General features: G+C 52.6%; 2 protein-coding genes and 1 long non-coding RNA gene across 11 annotated transcripts in view; 2 read left to right on the top strand and 1 right to left on the bottom strand.

The window, feature by feature from the left end:
* Positions 1 to 25,184, bottom strand: part of LOC141573615 (uncharacterized) — a 58,289-nt gene that overhangs the window by 15,850 nt on the left and 17,255 nt on the right. The window lies entirely within an intron of this gene.
* The window catches only part of HOXB3 (homeobox B3), a 54,917-nt gene that overhangs the window by 16,057 nt on the left and 13,676 nt on the right, over positions 1 to 25,184 (top strand). For 2 of the 9 annotated variants that reach the window (XM_074342973.1, XM_074342972.1), the window contains exon 2: positions 14,411 to 14,588. The exons of 1 other annotated variant lie outside the window; for it this stretch is intronic. The gene's annotated coding sequence lies outside the window, so the exon portion shown is untranslated. Of the gene's footprint in view, positions 1 to 12,149; positions 12,290 to 13,221; positions 13,387 to 14,410; positions 14,589 to 14,651; positions 19,465 to 19,538; positions 24,186 to 24,280; positions 25,182 to 25,184 lie in introns of those variants that run through there. 6 more of the 9 variants (XM_074342971.1, XM_074342969.1, XM_074342977.1 and 3 more) reach the window with 6 other exon arrangements.
* Positions 7,689 to 12,916, top strand: HOXB4 (homeobox B4). The gene is made up of 2 exons (XM_074342984.1): positions 7,689 to 10,553; positions 11,392 to 12,916. The coding sequence occupies exons 1-2, from the start codon at positions 10,097 to 10,099 to the stop codon at positions 11,688 to 11,690; spliced, it is 756 nt and encodes a 251-aa protein (XP_074199085.1). The 5' UTR covers positions 7,689 to 10,096; the 3' UTR covers positions 11,691 to 12,916.

Raw genomic sequence — 25,184 nt, 5'->3', positions numbered from 1 at the left:
GCCCCCTCCCACATTAGTTCTGCAAAGTCTGATAAACAGTGTGTGGGGCCAGCGGCCCAGGGACATCTGCTGGGCATATCTAGACAGATTTTCCGGAATGGCAAAGAGCAGCCCCTGGCTTCCGCTGCAGAAGCCACAATTCTTGGAAGGGTCTTCTCCGGCTCTGAGCGATCCTGCCTGGAGAAGATGCCGCCCTAGCTGGGCTTTCCTGTTCTCCACTTCGAGTTCTCTGGGCAATGTCTCCCCTGAACTGCAGCCAGGATGCAATGGGGGAGGGGATGAGAGTTTCCAAATGGTTTCTGGTGCAAAGGAACCCTCTCTGCCCCAGACCGGCATCCTCTTCTCCTGTCTTCCCCAAGACAATCTGCGGTAAAGCTGCTCCTTTCTCTCCTTCTCTATCAGATTCCCCTTTCTGGCTGAGTCCAAGCCCCAGCCTTCTGAGGTGCAGGCCGGCCAAAGCCCTTACGCCCATCCCTCCAGACCCTTCACCTGGGGCAGGGCGCAGGAAGCCAGCAGCTAGAGGGTAAGACTGCACTTTTTCCCTCTGAGGCCAGCTTGACCACCACTCAATGGACAATTTAATTTTGTTTGGTTTCGTTTGGTTATTTTTTGGTTTTGTTTTTTGTTTTGTTTTTTGTTTTGTTTCTCTGAGGCCGCCGGGTGGGAGGAAGTATAAAGAAGTGTAAACAGGAAAGCCAGCCAGGCCTGGAGTTCCAAGTGCCCATATTTCATCGGCTTCCTCTCCGTAACTGCAGCGGGGACACTTAACTCTTCCCTGGCTGTGAGACGTATTCACCGGGGTTAGGGGAGCAGAGTGGGGGGGGGGCAGGATCCAAGTGGAAGCTCCTCTCTCAGGCTGCTTCCTTGAAATCTGGTTGCTGGGGTGGAAGCCAAGGATTCAGAGCAAGGGAGAGAACACACTGCTTAGCACAATCCCCCAAACTCAGCTCCTGCCAGGACAGAGCAGAGAAGGCTGTAGCCTGCATGGGCTTCTCAATTTGGGGCCCAACCCCACCAACCAAGGAGGACAGGGCTAGCAAGAACCCCTCCCCTCTTTTAGGGGAGAGCCCACTGGTCACCATCTCCATATTCGGAGTTTCTCAGAGTAATCAGATTTTGAGGCTAGGATCTGCCCACAGCGGGATTTATCGATTGCTGGAGCACTGTTTCCCATCCATATTAATTAACCCAGACACCGCCTGGAAACCAAGCTGTTTGGGGAGGGGGAGAGGAGAAATGGGGGCCCTTAAGGAGAATGGACATTTCTCCCTAAGAGGCGCCCCTGGGGCCCAGATTGGAGAATCGATCCCCACAAGAAACATGTGTCTTCCCCAAGTTCCTTGTTCCTCAACTTCTCAGCAAGGGTTAGCGTGACTTACTCTTCCACAGTCTGACTCCACACACGTCTTTAAACACCTCCAAGGCCCAACACTTCCTTGTCAGAGTGAGTTTGCCCCAGCACTCAGATGGATGGATCCTCTGCTGGTTGGATGTTCTCAGCAGGACCTTTCTAGAAGGGTTAATGCCTCCTCCCCACCTTCCTTTCAACTCCCCAAAGTAGAAACTTTTTATGGTTTTCCAGCTTGTTTTTAGTGTTTGTTGTTGGTGGTAGTGATAGCCTTCCCTTTCCTCCTGCCCCTCCCTCCAAAAAGTGATTAAAATCTGTTAAAGGATTTAATTAAGAGAGTTAAATGAAAAGGAAGGAGGCGCAAATGAGTTGGGGGAAAAAACCCACACGAAAGCTATTCTCAACGATTAAATCGCCATTTTAACAATATAATGGAGTTTGCATCCTGAAAGGGGAAATCAACGCTCATATCTCATCAATAATTCATAGAGTCCGGGATCACGCAGAGGTCAGCAGACGGGGCCGGAGCGCCAGCCTACTTGGGGCTCTAAGCCTCAGCCTGCCGTATACATTAAGCGCCGCCGGCCACCGCTGCCACCTCTGCCTCCCTGCCCGTTGGGGGCAGGCCCACAGGTTTAAGCCTACTTTTCCTTCTTTTGTCGAATTTACTGAGACCCAAATTTTGGGCTCCAAAAGGAAGTAGGGGATTTAGGAGGCAGGAGAGAACTGGACTTCCCAGCAATCCTGGACCTGTCAGACCCTGAATAGCAACACTTCCTAAGTTTTAATCCTATTCTCTCTCCCTTCTTTCTCCTATGTTTTTAGGCACTGTCTACCCTGTCTCTTCTCCCTAAATCTCCTCTTGGAGAGGAAAATGTGCTCTTTGCAGCATCCCTTAGCTTCTCCTCCCTGGAAACATCTCCCAGGCAGCATGGCCATGCTCTGGCCTTGCTCTCTGAGTGGGTTCGGGCTAAGCCGCCAGAGCTGTGGCCTCTGAGCGAGGCAACTGGCTTTGGTTGCCACAATCCCTGGCTTCGGAGCGCTGCAGAGTAGGGATGAGTGCATCTAGGGAGGAAAGTTACCTCGCAGGCACCCGTCCCGCTTGCCTAGCTAGGGGATGACCCAGACCAGGTGGGAAGGAGAGGACTCAGCCTGAAAAGAAGCTTTTAGGGGAGCAGAAGAGGGAAAGTCTCAGCATGTGGAAGTGTCTCCTCTTTGGGGCTTGGAGGCATGATGGAGTACATTTCTTGTTCCAGTCTCCCCTTCTCTCTAGTATGTCTCTCTAACTCACTCTCTTTTCTGTTTTCCGACCCCTAAGCGACCGTAGAGCAGGAGAAACGAAATCCTTCCCTGTGAGAGGTGGGGGCCTGGGAGGCTGTATTTGGGAGCAAGGGAAACCGAAAGAGCGCTGGTTGCCCCGCGGCCGCTGTGCTGGCCGAGAGGCAGAGGCTGTAACGTCCCCGAGCTGCCAGTAGAGTCCGCCTTAGACCAAGTTCACAGCCAGGCTGGAGCCTCCGAGGCGCCAGCGAGCGGCGGCGCAAGGTGGCCCCGGGACCGCTGGGCCTCGCATAGCCTGGATACTGAGCTCTCTCTCCAGCCTTTTGGCGCCTGTGGCCCCCTCCGCTCCCAAGGAACACTTGATCCAAGCTCTCTCCACTCTTCACCCCAGAAACACCCTTGTCCAGGTCAGCCCATTCTATGGCTTCCCATATGTTCTCTCGCCCAGCAACCGCGGCCCCACTCTTGGGGACAAGAATGGAGAGGGGTGCGTCATCAAAAGCTCTTCCAAGCAACCTAACAAGAGAGACCGGTGGAAATGCGGGAAGTGGTTTTTAAAAAGCCGGAAATGGAGTCAGCATCTTTTTCCGAGGAGGAGTTATTTCATAATAATAATAATAAAAAAAAAAAAACCTACTGCTCTTCCCCAGGTCTAAGGCCCTTGTGGGGGGCGGGGGCGAGGGGGGCGAGGGGGGAAGGGCAGGGAAGGCATTTTGCGCTTGGGTTTCTGCAGCCGGCGCAGCAGAATGAGACCCTGGGCGGTGAGGCCAGCGTTATTGCCAGAGGGGTCGCAAAGTTGGAGGGTCAAAAGTTTACCGCGTGCGTGAGCCGGCCGCAGCGGCGTCTAGCGGCGGGGGCGGGGGCGGGGTGGGAGAGGGAGGGGAGAAGGCGGTGTGTGTGTGTGTGTGTGTGTGTGTGTGAAGAGAGAAGAGAGCGAGCAAGGGATGCTCGAGGTAAGGAAGACTTGTGGGCTCGGGCAGTGGGGGAGCGGAACTGGGGAGCGGGAGAGGCTGATATCTGGGGAAGGAGAAACAGAGAGGAAGAAACCTTCCTCCCCAAACCGGCTCTGGTGGGGTGGGGATTGGCAGAAAAGGAAGAGCTCTGGGCATGGTCAAACCTCTGCGCAATTTTCTCTCCCAAAGATAACCTTTGAGTCACCATATAAAATTTAATTAAAACCTACCCAGCCGCACGCATTTAAAAAATCCAATTACCCACACGTCCTTGCAGGACGTTTGGTGGGGCCAAAGAAGTCTTCCAAGGTGAAGACCTGATTCCCACCAACATCAGCTCCACCAGGCTTCCCCTAAAGGGGCCAAACATCTGGCTTCCCCAACTCCCCCTCCCTCAGACAGGCCTGTTTTTCAGCGATTCCTAACCCCCAGGCTGTGTCCAGGCAGCTGGAGCCCATGACCGTGGGCCAGGACTGGAAGGAGTTTAAAAACTCCCATCCCTCTTTCCAAATTGCTTGGGTTTAAGAACTTGGATATCGAAAGGTTAGCTTAATTCTCTCGCTGTCTCCCCAACCTACATTTGTATGTTCATCCAGATTCCCTCTCTTCCTATTTCAAGGAGGGAGGGGAAATTAGAAGGAAAAATACTGAATGGCCTCACAGAGATCTTTGTAATTGGAATTGAAACAGGCGACCTGAAATGAACCTTGAATCCATGCATTAAGCTTAGCTCATAAGTAAAATGCTTAGAGAGACTCTGTAATTATAACACCAGGGCATATGCTTATTTGGGGGCTTTAAATGACTGTTTGTTGCATTATGAGATGTCATCATACTCTCTTCTAAGCATTTAATATAGGAGGTACACTCTGGGTGTTTGTCCTTCCAGGATAAAGATAACCTGAGTTTTCATAAAGATGTCTTTTGAAATATGCCCAGAAGAGACATGGTTTAATGTCAAATTTCAAATTAATTTGACCCCAGTCTTCGACTAAAACAACTAGAGTTCTCATTTCTATTCAGTTGGCAAATTCTTCTGGGGAGTCAGGCCAGTAAGGAATTCCTGGGGTCCAGAGGAGGTAGAGGTCAAAGCCTAAACCAGAGAATCTATCTCTTTCTGTTCCTACTCAGTCTCTTTTTCCTACATTCCAGGACAGAATATTAGCAAAGTAATGGTTCTGTGGGATGACTGGAACAGCCCAAGGCCCTGGGCTGGAGGGGCCTCAGAATGAGGAAAGGGAGTCCTCTGCCAGCCCAGGCCAAGCTGGGTGCCTTGAGACGCTGTCTCAGACTTGCCAGTGCTAGAGGGATACCCCCTAGCAGACACTCCCTAGGTCTGAACTGGGTGGAAGGGGAGTCACCTGACCTAATTCTGCTGGTTCCTTGGAGGTTGGAGAAAGGGGGAAATGTGTTGCTGGCAGTCCACCCATTTCTAATACTGGAGGGACAAACCAAAGAAAATCTCAAGTATTTTTAACACCTTTTTGGTTTGCTTCTGAACTTCCTTGTGGTGGTGCTGGGGTAAGCAAAGGAGTTACTGTACAGATGAAAAGTCGTTTTAAGCAAAAATGGAGGTGGGGAGGATGTTGTTTGATTTTTAAAGTAGAATTAAAACCTCTGACAGCCAAGTCCCCAGCTTTGATGAGTGCAGTTCAGTCCCTCTCTCAGGATTCTCCTCTCTGTCTTCCCCAAACCTGCTGGCCAAATCTCAGTGCCAGGAGGTGAAGCGGTCATTCCTGGGGCCCTGAAGCCTCCAAAGTTTTGGCAGAAAGGGGTGTCTCTCTGACATTGGAGGAGGGAATAAAGCAGATGGGGTGGACAGTGTGGGTGGGAATACTGGCTCTGCCAGTGCAGCCGTTTATAGGGGAGGCAGGAGGGAAGGGGGCTCTGGTTCAGGCCTGCTCACTGGAACCCAGATCCCCACATTTCCACTTCTTCAGGTGCCAGCCATAAAGGGAACTCTTTGATGTCCTACCCTCTCCCTCTTTGTCTGGGAACCAGAGCTGACAAAAAATATAGGAATGATGGCGTATCAAACCGGGGGCGGGGCCGGGCTGAGTCCTATCCGAATGGGACTGTTAGGGTCTGGGGGTTGGGTGAAGGGAAAGAGAAGGTTCTGGCAAAAAGTAGAGCTGGAGAGGATGAGCTGAATCAAATTCCTTACTCTGTCATTTTTCTCCCAAGTAATGACCTGCGCAAAATTCAATATGACCGAACGGACTGCGCGAGCGTATTATAGTAACTGCCTGCTCGTGGGGGAGGCCCGAGAGGGGTGAAACGCAGGTCACGGCGTCTAAAAATTATTAAAATGTTCGAGAGCTTCGTGACGTGTCTAGCTGTTTAACAAAGACTGCCAGAGTATGAGATTAATACGAAAACTTGCTCTTCACAAACAAAAACCCAAAAAAAGTCTTGCTCCGGCCACCAAGGGGGCTCGCAGCTCCTCTGCCCGCCGCCGCGGCTCGGTTTTCCGGATGCACAAGAGTGGACCAGGGCGAGCTCGGCGGCGGCCGGGCGGGCGCGGGGAGCGGCCGGGCGAGGACTCCTTCCCGCTCCCCTCCCGGCCTTCGGCTCCTCCCCGGCGGCCGGTGTGGCCCGGCCCGGGGCTCGCCTCCTCGGCCCTGGCCCTGCGGTTTCCCTCCGTCCTCGCCGACAAAAGGTAGCCGAGGCCGCGCAGGCTGGGCAAGCACGGGACGGCGAAGGGGGCCGAGCAGCGAGAGGTCACTCCAGCAACCTGTGGCTGCCGGAGAAGGTGGCCGGCGGGCCAGCGAGCCACCCAGAGCGCCTGGGAGGTGGCTCTGTAGGCGCGCGCCGAGCCTTGGCTCTTTTTTATTTTTACTCTCATGCGTATGATGATAGTATTCTCCGGAGGTGAAGGGGAGAGGCGGCCTCTTGCTCTGGTGGACCCCGTCTCTCGGGAGTCGCTGATAAACATTGTCCACCCATTTCGGAGGGACGGGCTGGGGTGGGCGGTGCGGTGCCTCGGTAGGATGGGCAGGTGGCGGCTCCCAGCGCGCAAAAGAGAAAATCTCCACTTTCAGTCATACCCAGCAACCCCTCCAGGCTCTGCCTCCAATCCCTCTCACTTGGAGTGATGGGGCACCTGGGCTGCATCTCTGGTGAAGTGTAGAGCAGTAGAGAGGCCCGGTGGCCAGCCCAGCGGCCCTCCTCAAATTCCAAAAAGCCGATGAGTTGGACGGGTTTCAGGGAGCAGAGGAGTTTAGAAGGATAGGAGATATGGGGTTGGTGGGGAGGAGCCTCGCCAGTTGGAAAGGGTCATGGAGCCCCTCATAAAGTGACCTTTGACAAGACTTGGAAGGCCCTACTTGAGGCTGGGGGTCTGATGGGGGTCCGACCCACACATTTGGTCTGTGGGTCCAGGGCCAGGTGCCAGTCACCCTGAGTGACCGAATAGGGGTCTCTTGGCAAAGATAACTATGGTATTATAGTCCGTGTGTGTGTGTGTGTGTGTGTGTGTGTGTGTGTCTGTGTCTGTGTCTGTGTCTGTGTCTGAGAGAGATTTAAAAAATATTTCTGAGTCCAGCCTGGTTTGGTGTTAGAAATCAGGCCTGGAGGCCAACATTGGCTTCCAACAATCTAGTTTTGGGATAGAAAATTAGAAGGTGTCTGGATTAAGTTGCTGGCAGGTGGAAGCTCTCCTCCTACCCACCTGCAAGGGTCCCAGTACTGGAGACAGGCAGAGACCTTTGGAGTATGGTGGTTAGAGGGTTGTTTTTGGTACTGTTGATGTGTTTGTTAAAGAAATTGATATTATCCTGACTTGTTCACTAGGGATGCAAGTATTTCTCAGATCTAAAGAGGTGAGTGGGGAATCTGGGTGGCGAAAAGTCTCCCCTCACCTTGTGAAGGCCCTCAGCTTTCAGTCTAGGACTCATTTCCCTCCAGCTCAATCCCCAGTCTCCCAGCTTAGTAAATTCAGTGGTTACTGGGAGCCTCAGGATGTTTCTTTGACAAGCCCAAATGTCCCAGGTTTCCCAGATCCCCATTTTGGTCCCACTGCCAGCAACCCTAGCAGGTGGCTGGGTGAGCAAGTTTAGACAGAGAGCCAGCCTGGAGCTGGGGGGGGGGGAATGGGGTTCCTCCTCACACTTTGGCTATCATCCCCTTTTTCTGGTCCCAGGAGGTATTGGGGGTTGGGAGGGGCTAGACTATCATCTGGTTGCATCTTTTATGGTTCCTCATCGCCCTTCATTCGGAAATGAAATGCCTTTGATCTTTTTCTCAGGTTGTAAACGGAATTGCCCGTCATTAAATATCCGGGGCCCCATCTGCTTGGTCTCCTAGCATTTTTCTTTACAGCTGTTTCTCTTTTTACCATTGAATTTTTCCAAAAGGACTTTTATGACACCCCCTTCACACCCAGCCACCTCTCTCTCTTCCCTTTGCTGAGAGGCGCCTTGGAAAATATCTAGATATTCGTTTGATCGCAAACTAAAGGCTTCGAGAGGCGCGGAGTTGCCGATTGGGGTTTTGTTTTTCTTAAAAAAAAAAAAAAAAAAGTAAAAGTCCTGGGGGGAGGGGAGGGGCGCGAGGGCACCCAGAAGGGCCTGGTTCTGACTACACCGCCCCTCCGCAGCCTCAGGATGACCCTTCCTCCTTTTGTGCTTAGCTAATGTTTACATCTCATAATTCATGCGCCGCGGAGAGTTGCGCAGCGGCCCAGAGGTTCGCGTCCCCTTCTCGGGACCGGCTGCTTCTATCTCTAATAGAAGAGAAAGAGGGTTGAAAACATCGTGATCCCAAGAATGGACCCGCAGTGCCTTTTCCTGCTCCCAGAGCTCAAAACTAGAACAAAACGAAATAAAATCAAAGCACTCAAACCACATCCCAAACGAAGAACGCTCGGAAAGTAGGAGGACTGGAAAATTTCTGGGCCAAGAAGATCTATCTGTCTTCTGTATATACCCTGTAGATCCGAATTTGTGTAAGGAATTTTGTGGTCACAAATTCGTATCTAGGGGAATATGTAGTTGACATAAACACTCCGCTCATTTTTTTCCTCGAAGAAAAAAAAATTTTTTTCTAAATGAGGACCATCCAGTGACTGACCACACGAAGACTCCTTCCTTTTTCTTTCTTCCTCTTTCTTTTCCTCCCTCAACTGGTTAGAGAAGAAGGAATCATCTACCCGAAATCTTCCCATGCCTGCCCTTGGCAGCCTTGGTCTCTTTTCACTTCTCTTAAAAGGTTAATGTTGTTGCTGATGATTTTTATTTTATTATCTCCCTCCAACCCACCTATTCCCTATTTGGGGCTCAGGGAGACTTCACCGAAAATCCGGTAAAAATGACGGTTGTCTTCAGCGTGTCCAAGCAAAGGAAATTCGCTTTTCAAACGGATGCCGAGGTCGCCTTTCCGTTTGGGTTCAGAACAAGATGCCCTGGAAATATGCGATTATCAAGGGGTGTTACTGTGTGGGGGTCGCCCGTCCATCCTATTCCCCAGCATCACAAGGATGTGAGATTTCTGCCCGCTCAGGAGGCAGCTGCATTAGCGGCAATTAGAACGACCTGATGCCGTGGTTAGCGTTACTCCAGCGGTTCTGGAATTAGCAAACTGCTATTCAATGTGCTCTCAAAAGTTGGAGGTTTTTCACTCCAGCGCTCATGTTCAGTGTGGGGAACCAAGTCGTTTCTTCTGGCTTGGGCCGCGTGGGGTAAGGGGAGGAGTGGATAGGCGAGGGGAACAGACGGACTGACTGACACAGTCAAACTAATAGCGCAGCTAAATGCGATTTGGAAGGCGAGGTCTCCCCGAATTAGTGCATGAATTTCCTATCGATCCGCCCGCGGTTCCATTCATCTCTGACAAGTCCCTCTGTGCACCCGCCTGCTTGCTCCAACGCCTCCTCTCTCACTCCCTACCCCTCCCCGTTCGGCTGCAGAGAAAAGCCCCACGCTTAGTGCCTCTCCCCCGTGTGGGTTCCCCTCTCCAGGCAGAGCCCCTAGTCTACCTCTCACTTAACTCCCTGCACAGACGCCGGGTGCAGTGTCTCCCTTCCGTCGTGAGGAGGGCCTGGGGGCCTAAGGAAGGCAGGGAATGCCCGGCGGAGGGGAGACAGGACAGGAGGGGTCACATCCGGAGCCCCAACCTCTGAGGGGATCCAGGGATGGCGCTCTGCCCAGCGCCCCAACAGGCCCTGGGGTGGCAACCTGCTTGGTCGCTATCCCTCTCTCTCACTCCCTCCCTTTTCCCCCGAACCGGGAAAGCCAGGCGTGGAGGCGGTCGCCCCGCAGGAGCCCTATGTAAATCCTGGTGCTGGGTGGGTGGGGAGGGGGAAGAGAAGGGGAAATAAACCTCTTTGGCTGGAGTAGGGTCCGGGTGAGCAGATTTCCTTATCCGGGAATCGCAGGCGGGGCGGCCATTGGCTCCAAAGATCACGTGGGCCCCTAACTTTGTTCACTTGACAGTAAGTAGGAGGGCTTTCGGAAACAGGAAAACGAGTCAGGGGTCGGAATAAATTTTAGTATATTTTGTGGGCAATTCCCAGAAATTAATGGCTATGAGTTCTTTTTTGATCAACTCAAACTATGTCGACCCCAAGTTCCCTCCGTGCGAGGAATATTCACAGAGCGATTACCTACCCAGCGACCACTCGCCGGGGTACTACGCTGGCGGCCAGAGGCGAGAGAGCAGCTTCCAGCCGGAGGCGGGTTTCGGGCGGCGCGCGGCGTGCACCGTGCAGCGTTACGCGGCCTGTCGGGACCCTGGGCCCCCGCCGCATCCGCCACCGCCCCCGCCGCCCCCGCCACCGCCCGGCCTGTCCCCTCGGGCTCCTGCACCGCCGCCCTCCGGGGCCCTCCTCCCAGAGCCCGGCCAGCGCTGCGAGGCGGTCAGCAGCAGCCCCCCGCCGCCTCCCTGCGCTCAGAACCCCCTGCACCCCAGCCCGTCCCACTCCGCGTGCAAAGAACCCGTCGTCTACCCCTGGATGCGCAAAGTTCACGTGAGCACGGGTGAGTGCGTGGGCACCCTTTCCCCCTCCCACCCCAACGCTTTTACACCAAAGGGACCTCGGAGGCATGGGGCGGGGGTTGGGGGGAGAGCCAATTGTCCCCGCTATAAACTCGCCATTGCCGGAGATTTACGGTCGCCTGTTTTCAGAGTCACATAATTACATCCCCCATAAATTTTTATGGCCGGGTGGGCCCCGCGCCTTTGAAGTCGGTTCCCCATCCTCTTTGCCATTCCCACCAGCGACTTTTTCACCAGGGAGATGCAGTCTCAGTGAAGTTGGAAATTGAGGAGGGGTGTAGAGGTAGGGGAGGAGAAGGGGGAGGAGGTAATCTGTATTTAAGCGGAGAGTTGAGTCAACTCCCAGTATTTATTTTTTCCTTTCTTTCCTCTAGTCTGGCTTCTTGGCTTGAGAAGTGGGCAAAAGTTTTTACTGGGGGCAGGCACTGTTTGGAATCTGAGCAGAGAGGGTGGGAACTAACAGAAGAAAGCCCTAGTGAAGCCCTCCTCCCTTTTTCACCCCTCATTCTCCCATCCCAGGCTCCAAGCCAAGTGGAGGGAGAGAGGAGGGATTGAAACCTCCTGAAGATTCTCCCCCCTCCCCACCCCAGACACCCAAACAACAACGTCGAGACCACACAACCCTCCAAAACTTAGAAATCTTTTTCTCTTCCTGGGGTCCCGCTTTCTCTTTCGTCCCCACCCTCTCCGGAGGAAGAAGAGGTGGTGGGAGAGGGAGGGAGGGAGGGAGACACTGTGTTAGCTGGAAGAAAGGGCTCTCCCTCCTCCCTTTCGGGGCAATAAAACTTTCTCTTTCTCCCTGTCTCTGTGTGTGTCCAGTAAACCCCAATTACGCCGGCGGGGAGCCCAAGCGCTCTCGGACCGCCTACACTCGCCAGCAGGTCTTGGAGCTGGAGAAGGAATTTCACTACAACCGCTACCTGACGCGGCGCCGGAGGGTGGAGATCGCCCACGCGCTCTGCCTTTCTGAGCGCCAGATCAAGATTTGGTTCCAGAACCGGCGCATGAAGTGGAAAAAAGACCACAAGTTGCCCAACACCAAGATCCGCTCGGGTGGCACCTCAGGCCCAGCCGGAGGGCCCCCTGGCCGGCCCAACGGAGGCCCCCCTGCGCTCTAGTGCCCCCCGCATGGGAGCCGCGAACCTCGGGGCGGGGGTGGGTTCCGTGCGCGGGGAGGGGGTTTGTGGGGAGATGCGGGAGGGGACCCTAGGGCCTGGGCCCGGAAAAGCCTACCTGCCCTCCCCCCACTTTGTCTATTTACACGAATAAATGCAGAGGAGGGGGGAGGGGAAGCTTTATTTATAGAAATGACAATAGGGAGCCGGACAAGGCCCCCCAGAAGCAAGGTTCAAGTCTCTGGCTTTCTTCCTTAAAAAAAAAAAAAGAAGAAGAAGAAGGAAGAAAGAAAAAGAAAGAGAAATAGGAGGAGGCTGCACTCCTCGTTTTCAGCTTTGGCGAAGATGGATCCACGTTTCATCTTTAATCACGCCAGGCCCAGGCCCATCTGTCTTGTTTACTCTGCCGAGGAGAGGACGGGCCTCGGTGGCGACCATTACCTCGACACCCGGCTAACAAATGAGGCCCGGCTCGGCCGCCACCGCCTCCGCTGCTGCCGCCGCTGCTGGAAGACAGCCTGGATTTTCTTTCTTTGTCCCCCATTCCTGACACCCAGCGAAAGCACCCTCTGACTGCCAGATAGCGCAGTGTTTTGGCCACGGTAACACACGCACACAACCTCCCTCCCACTCCGTGCCCTCTCAGGGGGACGCTGACCGCTCACCCCTTGCACGCGGGGCTGGGGAAGGGGCAGCAGGAAGGGGGCAAGCTGAGGCGGGGGGCGGCCTTGGCTTCGCAGGAGCAGGGCAGGGCAGGGCAACTGAGTCTGAGAGAAAGAAAGAGAGAGACCTAGAGAACAAGGGGGCCTTCCTCTGGAAGGTCAAGCCATTCCTGGCGGGCTGACGGGGCAGTTGAGTTCTGGGAGCTGGGCACAACCCTCTTGCCAGTCTGGAGTTGTACAGGGGAGGAGGCCTTTTCTCCTAGACAGGAAATGAATGTGAAACTAGGAAATAAAATGTGCTCTTCCCATCTGGGAGATGATGTTACAGAGACCTCTCCCATAGTTTATCGTTGTTGCATTGATGATTATTATTATTATTATTATATTATTATTAATTATTATTATTATTATTTTATGTGATGTGCTTCCTCTCTCCTATTCTTTCTGACATTCCAAACCAGGCCCCTTCCTAGTTCTGGGGCCATGTGAGTCTAGAACCCTTCGTTGGTGTGAAAATGTGTGTCCTGTACAGAGTGACAATAGAAATAAATGTTTGGTTTCTTGTGACCAGCACGGCGTGTTTTTGTTGAAACCTTGTTGTAACGATGCAGATGAATGCCACCCAGCATATATTTTTAAGCACCCCAGCCCATTCGGCCTCACATTGTATGTGGTTGAGGAATTTTTTCAAAGGGTCCAATGGGAATTTCTATCTCAGAGGACTCCAAATCGTGGTAGCTGGTTGGTTTTCCTTTTTGGGTAGATGTGCTTTGTTTGGGGCTTTTAATTTTTTCCCTGTAGTCCAAAAATGCACTGAGAGGACTGGGAGGGCTGATTCCAATCCCTAATGGGGGGGAAATGTTTCATTGTAGGACACAAGAGGCTTAAGTATGGCAAAGGCTTTCATATTGTGATTTATTTGTCATAAGCAAATAAAATGCGGTTAAGCCGTCTCCTTCTAGACAGACGGCTCTTTGCTTATTAAAGTTCCGAGAGAGGATTCTGCGTGGCCAGCCTCTTTCCTCCCGTGTAAGAAGGTATCGCTTTCCTCTGAGGTGTTTAAGGTTTTAATGAGTCTAATTTTTTGCACAGATGTTTCTGGGTGTTTGCAGGTTTTCAGAGTATTTTTATATTACAAAGGAGCTAGCCGGTGCCATAGCTCAAACTCTGACAAGCAAATAGATAATCAAGAAGACAAATGGCCTCTTTTGTGAAGCCCTGCTCCTGTATTAATTTTCATTTTCTTTCTCATAGAAAGTATCGAAAGTACGACTGGGGACCAAATAGCTTTCTGTCTCTGAGGTCCCAGTCACCCCTAGAATGGAGTGGGGGAAGGGGATGGGGGTGCAGGTGACCCTCAGAAGCTCTGTCAGGCTTGGGCCGCTTTGGGACAGCACCCAAGAGAAGTTGTAAGGTCTGGGGTCTCCAGCCTCAGCACTCTGGTCCTGTGGTAGCCCTTGGTACAGCCATCCTGCCTCCCAAAAACTCCAGGCTCCGGAGAGTATATGCAATTAAAAGTCGTTTTTTGGTCCCGTTTCCCTTCAGAAAATAAAAATAGCCAATTCCACCAGCGCATTTTATTGTTGTTTGTTTTGTGTTGCTCTGGAGTGTAGTGCCTGGGCATTTGAGGCTGGGTAGGGCCTGGGTCAGACCGGGCCGGGGTTCACCAAGTGGGTAGGGGCGTTTGAAATGCCCATTTCACTGCTGCAGGGAGACTCCTAGCAAATTGCCCAGACCTGGAAGATGAGAGCGGCGGGCTTTGTTTTCGGTGGAATCGCGGTGTGATGTTTAGCTTCCAGGGGATGCGGCCTCCCTTCCCTTCCAGAGGGGGAACTGTTCTTAAAAAGCATATGCACCCCCTCAGGAATGTCTCTATAGAACCAAATCAAAGCTGCTCTTAGGAAGGTATGAATAGAATAAAAAAAGATTTCTATGGAGCTTAAAGTTCACAGCCATTCTGTGTAGACAAGAGCTAAGAAAAATGTGAGAATTATACAGAAAACCATTAATCACTTCTTTTCTTTAAATACGTATCCTCTCTCCTTTGTTATTATTCAACAGCAAATCTCCGCAGACCGGCTGTTGGGGGAAAAAAGTGTTAGCTGCCACTCCCGGATCTGCGAGGGGGAAAAAATTTGGAACCATAAAGTTGAAAACTTTTTTCTCTCAGTTTGGAAGAAGCCGTTCGTCATGAAAGGGATCTGCAGAGTTCAGGCGAGAGGAGGCGAGAGGCGCAAAGGTAACAAAGCCCCCGCCTGGGCTGGCTTTTTTTTTTTTTTTTTTTGGATCGTTTTATGAGCTCTTTTTACAAGGGAAAGAAGCAGCACTCTCTCGCCTCCTTTTTCTTTTTCAACTATCTTTGCAGGGTTTTTATGGTGGACGCTTGGTCAGGTTTGATGCCTTTTATGATGACTGATGCTTGAGTCGGGGAGAGAGAGGGAACTGACACCTGGAGGGTGTTTGAACTGATTGGGACTGAGGTGTCAGAGCTCCTGAAAAACCCCAGAAAATGTTGTTTGTGAGGCAGCTCAGAAGTGCTTTTTCTGGTTTTAGAAAATGCCGGAGGGCCTGGGGAGCCCTGGCGTGTGTGCATGTGTGTCTGTAGCGAGGTGCACATGGGGCTGGTGTATTCTGTGACTCTGCTTGTCTAAACCGGAGGCTGGTGTCCCACATGTCTGTTTACCAGTGGGCTGTTGTCACTGCCATCTCCTGGAAAAATGGAATGCAGTTTTTGGATGGAATGCCTCAACCTCAGTGCTGGATATAGGTGGATGTCTTCGTTTTTACTTTTCCTGTCTAGTTTGGGATTCTAGACAAATATTTGCAACTCTCTGGAGCAGGAAACTGTTCCTTTCACAGGGGAGGTTCGTCAATGCTGGAATCTTCCTCTTTGACTCTGCCCCCCTTCTTCCTGGAGGCTCAGAGTTTGCTTTGGTTTCCTTTTGCTCCTTGGTTTGGGGGCTCTGTTCCCCTCTCTGGGGCCCTGCTTCTGAGGGTGAAGGAGCCAGTGGACTCTGCCTCAGACCAGAATGCACTGGCCCCTTTTCCCCGGGGCTCACTGAGAGTTTGGAAGCAGGAGGCTGGCAGGAGAGAGAGTTCATGGAGAGGCCACGTTTTCTAGGCGATTAGCTCAGTATTAGAACCACAAAATGACCTCGGAAGCCCCTTGACCTCTCTGAGACTGGACATTGTGTTGGCTCTTGCCTCCTGCCCAGAAGGGAAAGTCACACCTCTGCAGGGAGGGGACCTTGTGTGTCCCATCTTCTCCACTCCCCAGCCCCCAATCCCTTCTTTGCTATCTTGGAATTTTTGGGTTGTTTTCCTATTACTGTCTACTGGGGAAAAAAGAAATAAAACTTTGAGCACAGCTCAGGGAGGGAGGTTGGGTGCTGGTCTGTCTCTCTGTGCAGACCTCCTTCCCTCAGCCAAACTCCACCCCCACCCATGTCCAGTTCATCCTTCCTTCTTTCCTGTTTCGTTGGAGGGAGCTGAGGGAAGAAAGACAATGGGGGGCAGCTATGAGAGGTCCAGGGGCCTCAGAGAGCTAGGGAAACTAACCCTGGGTCCTAAGGAGGGAGAAGGCTCCTACTATGGCTACTGTTTCAAGGTCTGTTATCCAAATCCACAGCCTCTCAACCCATTTTCTGAAGTTCCTTTGTTTAGGAAGCTATTTCTAAAAATCACTCTCACCTCCTTCCCCTAATCCCCAGTCCCACCCTAGCTACTCACGGAGCCCATGGAGTACCTCCCCACCAGAGGAGCAAGAGATGGGAGGAGGGCCAGTGTAGTCTATTCTGGCCATTTCCAGGGACAGCTGTGCCACATTAACCAAAGTTTCCAGCAACTTTTAATTTTGAGAGATGCGTGGAGGACTTGCTAAGAAGTGAACTCAGAGCCTTTTCAAATCTGCATTCTACTGGCTGGACTGAAAATCTACACCAGCAACCATCCTCTTAGGAGGGGATAGAGACAAAGGGAGAAAGACAGACAGACGACAGACAGACTCCAACTGGGAAGAGGAAATGTTCCCTTGAGTTAAGACTAGGAGAAAAAAACCTTGCTGGGGTATATGTGAGGTGTTGGTTTGCATCTTGAAAATTGTCTCCTGTATCTTGGGGACTCTGTTTCAGGCAAGGAATAACTGGCATTGGTTGGCATTCTCTCCTTTGTCCCTGGGTGGCTTAATAAATGCTGGAGCTGGAGGCCTTGGTAAAAAAGGGAGTGAGCAGAAAGGCAAGCAGAATGGCTCCTGGAATGAAAATATTTGGGGCTCAGGGGATCTGTGCGCCCATTACTCATAAGTGCAGATAACCAACTGTGAGCCCTCTGTAGACCCAGGTGACAAATATCTAGTCACCTGGGTCTTTATAAGCTGCTCTCTGCAATGTGAGGATTAGAGGACCACCACAGGGAAAGAGGGAGAAACAGTGGAAAGGGAAGGCTGGGGTTCCTTCAAGGGTTTCAGCCCCACAGGCAGAACTGCGGGATCTTCTGGCTCCCTCACTCCCAGATCTCAACCTCTGCAGAGCCCATCATTGAGGGCAGGCTCCCCAGCCCCCTGGGCTCACCTTCTTCGATTTTAGCGGCCATCCCAGTTCTTTGAATATTTGGACCTCTCTTTCTCCATTTCTCTGGCCCTCCGGCCCTCCGCACCCTCCCTCCTACTTCCACCCACCTGAGCAGACTGGGAACCCACAGTCAGGCCAGAGCCCACCACCAGAGCAGCCCCAGCACCGGTGGTGGGTCTCCCTGGGAAGCGGTGGCCTGGGAGGGGGGTCTGGTTGGAAAACGGAGTTGGGAAGTTTCCCAGCGTGAGTTGAGCGCTGACGGATTTGTGATCGGCCATAAAACCGGCGCGTTCAGATTCGTAAATCAATCTCGCCTTTCTCATAGTATAAACGTTCGCTTTATCGGCAGCAAGAAAGCGCTCCGCTCGCGCTCAGGCACTTGTTTATTTGAACATGGACATTCCCAGGATCCGAAAAGAGTGTGGGCATTTTAACAGAACCTGTCCAGCGTGCCTTTGCGTCATCTGCTGTTCTTTTTTCTTGTCCTTTAAAAATAATTTTTTGATTTCAGAGACTGCTGTCCTCCCATGCTCCAGCATCTCTGTCTCCTGCTCTCTCTCCTTCCCACCCCCTTTCATATTTTTCGTTTAGACCTTAGCGAAGTGCTTTTCTTTGGAGGACCACTTTTAATGGACTTGTGGCCAGGACTTTGCAGCGAGTTGCCCTTGCTGGAGCCCGGCGCGGGGCTGAATTCAATACCAGTCTGCGTTTTGTCTCTGCACAATCAAAGCCGACCACCCCCCTACAGAGCCCGGGCCTGCCGGCGCCCCCACCCGAGCGTTGGGAGCGGGATTCCAAGGGGTCTAGGCCGGCCCGGTGCCTTGGGCAGGGGCAGCGCTGCAGCTACCGCCAGACCGGATACCACATGGGGGTGGCTGTTTTTCTCGGGGGTTGTTGGGGCACCTGGGTCCTCAACCTTCTCCCTGTTGAGTTGCTTTTGGTTCAGACCCCTCCAAACAAACCACTGGCAGCCCCTCGGCCCCATGTCCATCCCCCACCCCCCAAATGGCATCTCTTTTTCCCGGTCTGCCTGCCCCTGCAGCCGTGGCTGCCCCCGTGCTGCTGAAGATAAGACTGGGAGTGTGGCCGACGGGCTCCTGCAGGAATGTCTTCTCTGCTTCCCTTTGCAACCCCATCCCACACTGTGGCCAAAGACTGCGATTCTGATCCTAACTGGTCTGCTCCTTCTGGCACCAAGCTGTATGTGAAGGTTTGGAGGGATGTTTTGTTTTGTTTTGTTTTGTTTTGTTTTTTTACATCTGAGATGAAGTCTCTGTACATTTCTCTCTCTAGGCCCAGGGAATGGATTTCTCCTATCATCACCGGTGTTTAACCCTTTAATATGCAGCCCCCATCTTTTTAATTGATCAGTCTCCATTGTCTGCCAATTGGAAGTTCAGGGTACTAACACCTGGAAAATGGGGATGGGACAGATCAGGCCAACTTCAAAGCCTCTTTCTTCCCTTTCCTTCCCCTCCCCTCCATTTCACATCTCCAGTTGTCTTCACTAGTGTGTTGTGGGGCAGGGTGTTACATAGGTATACAGAGACTGAGTGTCCACTTCTTTTGTGTAGGAACCTTAGTCCAGGTCTTTGTCTCTAGAGTGTATTCTCAGTCAGTCAGTAGAATTTGGTTCCCTGTAATAGTAACACAACGGGAAAAAAAAGTCCCCCTTGTGGTTACACTCAACTTTGGAAGCTCCCGATGCCATCTCTTTATCCTGTCCTTTTCCTGCCCTTTCAAAAGGCACCACAAAAGATTAAAAGGGGAGTTAAAGCCAGAAACCCCTTCTTTATACATATATAATCTAGACTTATGAAGTATTTCTTTTGAAATTCGTTCCTTTAGAAATTGTTAGTTATTTAAGAAAGAGGGGGAGTAGGTCCCACTAAGATAAACACTCTAGGAATGAGGGAGAGAATAGAGTTGGGGGGAATCTTGATCTTAAAAGATGCAGAGAGAGAAACTAGCAGCTGAGAAATCCAGGGGCTTGGAGAAGGGCTCCGAGCCCATCCCACCCCACCCCCCAGATGCCCCCTGCAGACTATTTCTGCACCTCCACGAACTAAGCAGAAGCAGGAGGAGAAGGGAGACAGGAGAGGTGGGCCGTGGGTAAGTGTGTCTGGGGGGTGGTTACGGAGTGTAGGTTCAGCAGGTACAGATGCAATTGCGGGAGAGAGGAGAACTCGCTACTATTCCATTGGTGGGTTGGGGGGAACCTATTTTGCAGGAAAATTTCTCCTCCTGAAGGGGAAGGTCATAGTGGTCCTTTGAGCCTGAAATCGAAAGACCCCCTTCCTCCTCCTGGTCACGTGATTCATTAAATAATTAATGCCGAGGTTGCAGAATAGATATGTATTCGTCAGGAAAATCGCAGGCTCGGTCTCCCTGTTTCTGACGTGCAATTCAACTGTCCTTTGAAAAACAAGCCTGTACCCCGAGAAAAAAAAAGAGAGAGGGGGAGAGAGAGGGAGAGAGAGAGAAAAAGAGAGGGAGGCAGCAATAAAACAGCCCCGCAGCCGGAGCCACACCACGGGCTGGGGTATTGTAAGTAGAAGGGATTTCTCACTACCTACCGCGTCTTATATGTCCATGTAAATTTATTGTTTGTTATTAATGTTATTGTCGTAAAATGTGACAAATAGCCATCTTCATTTCCTGCCATTTCTCTTCACACGGTGCTCTGTGTGTTTATACCCATTGAGGCATTGCATAGAGATTTTAGGAATATTCCTCTTCTCTCTCTCTCTCTCTCTCCCTCTCTCTCTCTCCCTCTCCTCCAACCTTTTTCTTGATTTATAGCAATATGGGTGTCAGCTTCTCGGCCGGCGTGCCAGCCATTGTGTGTGTGTGTGTGTGTGTGTATGTGTGTGCGCGCGCATCTGCGTGTGTTTGTGAGCGAGTTGTGTTGTTTATGGCCATGTCTTTGATAAATCATTTCTCACAGAAAATGATGTGGAAGCTGGGCTATTTCTGCGGCCGGGAGAGAGTCACTCTCGCAGGCACTTCCTCTCGATCTGCTCTGCTCTGCTCCCAGGAGTTGGTTATTTCAGACGATTTACAGTAATATATCAGCAGTTAATATGAAAGCTCTATAGCTGGAGGTCTTAAATTACAGCATCTGTGATTATCAATTAAGGCAAGATTTGTATAAATTTGGTAAACCAGAAATGCCTCATTGGCATATAAACCCAGTCAAAGACCACGACCTAATATAAAAATTATATTTGTGAGCCTGAGAGAGCCAACATTCCTGCAGCAGCAGACAGAGCTTCATTTTTCAGCAGTTCCCCTTCAGGAGTTTGGCTGCTCCGAAGCCAACCGGGGGTAAAGAACCCAACTCTGAAGGCAGAAGGAGCCTGGGGGCAAGAGAGGTGGAGGCAGAGGAAGAAATTACCGGAGTTGAAGGCAAAGCTTTTTGTAATCGATGGGGACCAAATAGAAGTCTTCTGCATTCAGAGGGGGCTGGAGGGATTAAGTTACAGTATTAAAGCTTAATCTCTAGGACTGATGTGTATGACAGGGTGTTGAGGGTGGGGAAGGAGGTACCCAAATTGGGGGAGACAATGGAGGCAGAGGTTGAAGGGCAGGGAGGGAAGCTGAAAGCTTTGGCTCCCCACCCTCCTGGCTAACAAAACAAGGAAGTGAATTCACACCCCAGTAGCCTTCCTTCGACCTCCTGAAACAAAGAAAGTTTCCTCAGCAGCGAGGGACTATGTGTGTTTGAGGCTAAAGCAGGGAGAAGTTCTCTAAGTTCTTCTAGAAAGGAAATCCAGGAATCAGGTGGTCCCAGAAAGTTGAAGAGTATTCCAGGATGTGGGGTGTGTTCCTCTCCCTAAGCCCCCATCCAAAGAGGGAGCAAACAGGGTGCGGATTGGGAGGGGGAAAGCTGGTAACTATCCTCTCCTCTGCGGTCGGTAGGTTTCATTTGGAGGTCTCAGTCCCTCCCCAACAGGGAAGGGTCTGCTGGTGGAGAGCAAAGGCAGAGGTGGCTTTGGGGGATATTACTCGTTGTGCCCCAAAGTTGTTATGGATGAGGGCCAGAGGGCCAGAGGGCCAGAGCCTTTGCCAAGTTTGGTCCAGGCTGCTAGCTTCTCCTTCCCTGGCTGGAGCCTGGCCAACTGACTTTATAGCCACTATTATCTGTGATACTTAACTCTGCCTGCTAGTGTAAACCTTTGAGCAAGAAAATTAGAGTGATGCCGCACCCAGGTGTTAATTATTCATGGCATCAACTGCGCAGTGGAGCAGCGGCTTAGGCCCCAGTCCAGGCACATCCAGGAGCTCACTCCCATGGTCTATTCCCAGTGGGCACTGAGCCCTGTCCTTGTTAACAGGCAGCTATTTTGGGTGGGTAATGGGTGAGGCCTCCCAATTTGGGAGTCTGAGTTGAAAAGGGTTTAGGGAGAAAGAGAAGGAGAAGGTCAAGACCCTAGTCTGGGATAGGTGGGAGCATTACCTGGCCTACATAAATGGAAGAGTCTGGATTCAGGGGCAGCTTTGATGGGGCTGGAGGCAGCAGACCTGAGGGAGAGGGGGCTCCAAACTCTGCAGGCCCCCCATCTGTGAGTGTTGGAGAATCCCACACTCAGTGTGGGAAGCAAGTATGTCCTTCTCCCTCACCTGGGAAATGAAGGGGGGTAAATGTGGAGTGGGTGAGTTCACCCCCAATCTAGTGCTCCAGAATTCAGGCCAAAGTCTTGGAATTTCTGAGAGATGGGGAAAGGATTACTTCTTCCTTGGAGAGGAAAGGGGACATGAAGGAGAAGGAAGAGGGTAGAATGATATCGGAAGCTTGTGAATTCAACCTGCTTTGGAGGATGGGGAATGGCAGGAGAAGGCTGAAGGACTTGCTGTCTGGGACAGCCCAGAGCTAGTGGGGAGAGCTGGGAGCCAGTCCCACAGGCCCCTGCTCCTGTGCTTCCAACTCCTCCCTCCTTCTCATCTCCCCTCCCCCTGCTGCCTTCGCCTGTGACATGGAGGCCTGATCTAACCCCCCCCCCTTCCTCTCCATTCTCTCAGCCCCCTTTAGGTCTTTGTTTCTTCTGGCCCTGGGGATACCCCCTCCTCTTCCCTTTCCCCAACTTACACACAGACTCTTCCCCAGGAGACAAAAGCACAGAGACCATCCCTCCACCATTATCTTTTAGTCAGTCGCTGGCCCCTCACCGAATGTGAGTCCTGGTGCCCTCCATCCAGGCATATAGGCCTACCCCCCAAACTCAGCAGGTTTGTTGTTGTTGTTTTTAAAACATACATTTGGTTCATTTAGCCATAAAGCACCCTGCATCTTACCAGTTCTGCACACACACACCCCATTTGCTTCTGTGCTGTTCAGGAGATGGGATAGAATGCATTTGACGGCAGGGCTTTAGGAATGCTGCTGACTCTATCTTCTCTCCAGACTCTGCTAATGTCCACTTTTTCTATATAATTATAGTGTTTATCCCTGTGCCTTTAAGCTGGGCTGCCAATGCTTTAATAACCAGAGGAGTTAAATAGAACGATGAGGAGGGAGAGGTTGAAGGAAAAAGAGGAGGCCCCAGAGAGAGACCAAGCAGTAAGATCCCTTTCTGAGGTGGGAAGTCAAGGCAGAGCCAAGGAGAGGATGGCAGGGAGAATGGAGGCTAAGGCCAGTCAGAGGGGCTGGGAGGCTGTCCTGGCAAAGGGAGCCCCACAACCTGGATGGGTACACACACACACACACACATACACACACACACACACAATCAGAGTTAAGTGAGATGGGAAGTGGAAAGGAAACCACTCCCTTTGCCCTCTCCTCTGTAAAAGACATCTCCATGGCAGAGGGATGAGTTTCCCCTGCAGAGGACAAGGACCTAAGGCGAAGGGCTCCACATTTCCCCAAGGAGAGGGGCAGCCTAATAGGTGAGCCCAGAAGTGATTTCTGGAGACGCTCCTAAGTCCTTAGCAAAGGCTCAATTCAAATTCACTTAAGACAAAGATAGAAGCAGAATGTGAGAAGACAACGGAACTGGGAAGGGACAGAGACCACAGAGATGGTTAGAAAAGGCAGAGAGAGAAGAGAAAAACAGAGACAGAAAGATGGAGAAAGAGCACATCCCCCTTGGGGGGGGGGCACAGATTGAGGAGAGGGCTTAGGGTCTGAAAGCTCCTCCAGATTCTGTGCCTTCTTAAAGGCACCAAAGCCGAGGCCATTCCAGAAGAAACTGTCCCTAGAATAGGTCCTGGGGGTGCTAAATCAGGTGTGAGGCAAAAGGGGTAGGAACTCAAGTGTCTGGGAATGGCCAGGGTGTCTTGGGCACTTCAATCTCCTCTCCCACCACCATCATCAGTAACTTAGAGATTGGAATCTCCCAAAAAAGAATTCCACCTTAGGATGGGATGGGCGGGCTGCTGGTTGGGGTCTCTCACACCCGGACCCTCAGAATCCTCTCTGGTCTCTTTCCTCCTCCTGGGTTTGGTTGCTTCTTTCCCTCTTCAGGGACAGGGAGAAGAAGTTGATCTTCCAGCAGCCTAAGAACTTTCCCTCTCACCTCCAATCCACATCTCCCTTGAACCCCCAGCCTGAACAAACGGATGCTACCCTGACTAATCTCCCTCCCCCATCTTTCAGGAAAGAAAAGGAGAAAGGGAAAGAAAGTTGCCACCAGCCTAAGCAGCTTTAGACAACTCCAGGGAAAATGGAAAACGCAAATCTTTCTCTCTTCTCCAATTCCTCCCATCACCCACTGGCCGCAGCTCCGCTCCCTCCAACCATCGCGTCCCCCATCCGCCCGTCCCGTCCTGCCCAGAACTCTCTCCCTTCCCCTCCCTCCTCCGCCAGGCGGGACATATGGAACCCATTTCGCCGGTGACATTGAAGAGCCGCCGCGCGCCCTCCTTCCGCCATGGCGCCCCCGCTCTCCCCGGGCCGCGCCTCGCCGGGCCCCTGCCAGTCGCAGCTCCTCCGCCCGGCCGCTCGGCCCGCTCGCGGAGCGAAGCCGCCACCCGGCTCCGCGCCAGGCCTGCCCACCTCCCGCAGCCCCACGCGGGCCGCCGCGCGCGGAGAGGGCGCCCCGGCTGCTGTCCAGTGCGGGCCGCGTGAGCGCCGGCCGCCCGCCGCCTCGAGGGCCGAACAAAGCGGCGGCGGCGGCGGCGGCGGGCGGGCGGGGGGCGTGCTTCCGGGCCTCTCCCCGCGCTGGCGGGGCCGGGATGAGGCCGGCCGCTCGTTCCCCACCGGGGTCCCGGGACCCGGGCCTGGCCCGCCGCCCGCCGCTGCCCGCGCCCTAGCGGAGGTCGCACAGGTAGGTGTGGGTGCTGAGTGGGCTCCCGGGCCGGCTGGGGTGGAGAGCGAGGGTGCCTGAGACCCCAGGCCTGGGTGCGGAAAGAGACGGCTCCGAACGGTGGAAGACAGAGATGGGAGCAAGTTAAAAAGGCGGTGGGGGCGGAGGATGCGGGCGGTGTGGAGGAATGCGGCCCGCTGTGGGTGTGCAGACAGGACCCGGTTAGGGCCTGGAGAGCGCTCCCGCTCAGGAAGGGTGTTGGAGGCTGTGTGGGGGGGTTTCCAGGGGGAGTTGGGAGATCTGGGTTGTGAGGGAAATGTGGGGGGCATTTGCTGGGATGGAGGGCGGCTGGGTGCTGCTCCCACAGTCCAGCTGCCACCATGGCCAGAGCCTTTTAGCACCTCGCGGGTTATTTGAAGCTGAAACTACAAGGGGTTGCGCTGAGGCCGGGTGTTAAACTGAGAAGGTAGGAGAGGGGGTGATTTATGGCTTCAGAGAAGCTGTGTTTACTCCCTGCCTGCTCTGGAAACCAAAAACCAAACAGAGCAGAGGCAGGAGAAGCCTCTTTCCTTGGAGTGAGAGGCGATGCCAGGTTGATTTGCTGGGATTTATTTTCCCAGATGTGGGGAGATGGTGGGAACTGTCCGTTTGCAGGCACAGGAGAGTGTGCAAGCATGCACATGTGTAGGTGTTTTTGTGTATTGAGTGATTTGCACATTGTGTGCTAAGGCTGGGGTTTGTCGGGTACAGTGTCACTTTCCAAGTGGGCACACAGGGAGCTCGAAGAGGACTCTGCATTCTCTGGCCTTGGTGCTCTGGGATGGGATAGCTCTGGACACACTGCTGCCCAGTGCTCTCGCCATGGGGTAGTGCTCCGTCCTACCTGTGCTTTCTTTCCTCCCACAGCTACATGCAGCAGTACCCACTTGGCCTGGTCCCTGGCCCCTGTGTCATCTGCCCACGCCGCCTGATCTTCACTTTGAACCTTTAACTTTGTCATGGGAGACTGAGGAATTAGTG

This window comes from Camelus bactrianus, chromosome 16 (assembly GCF_048773025.1).
Source record: "Camelus bactrianus isolate YW-2024 breed Bactrian camel chromosome 16, ASM4877302v1, whole genome shotgun sequence".
Classification (NCBI taxonomy): Eukaryota; Metazoa; Chordata; class Mammalia; order Artiodactyla; family Camelidae; genus Camelus; species Camelus bactrianus.
Note: the sequence above shows the minus strand (reverse complement) of the source record. Positions and strands in the feature narration are given on the sequence as shown.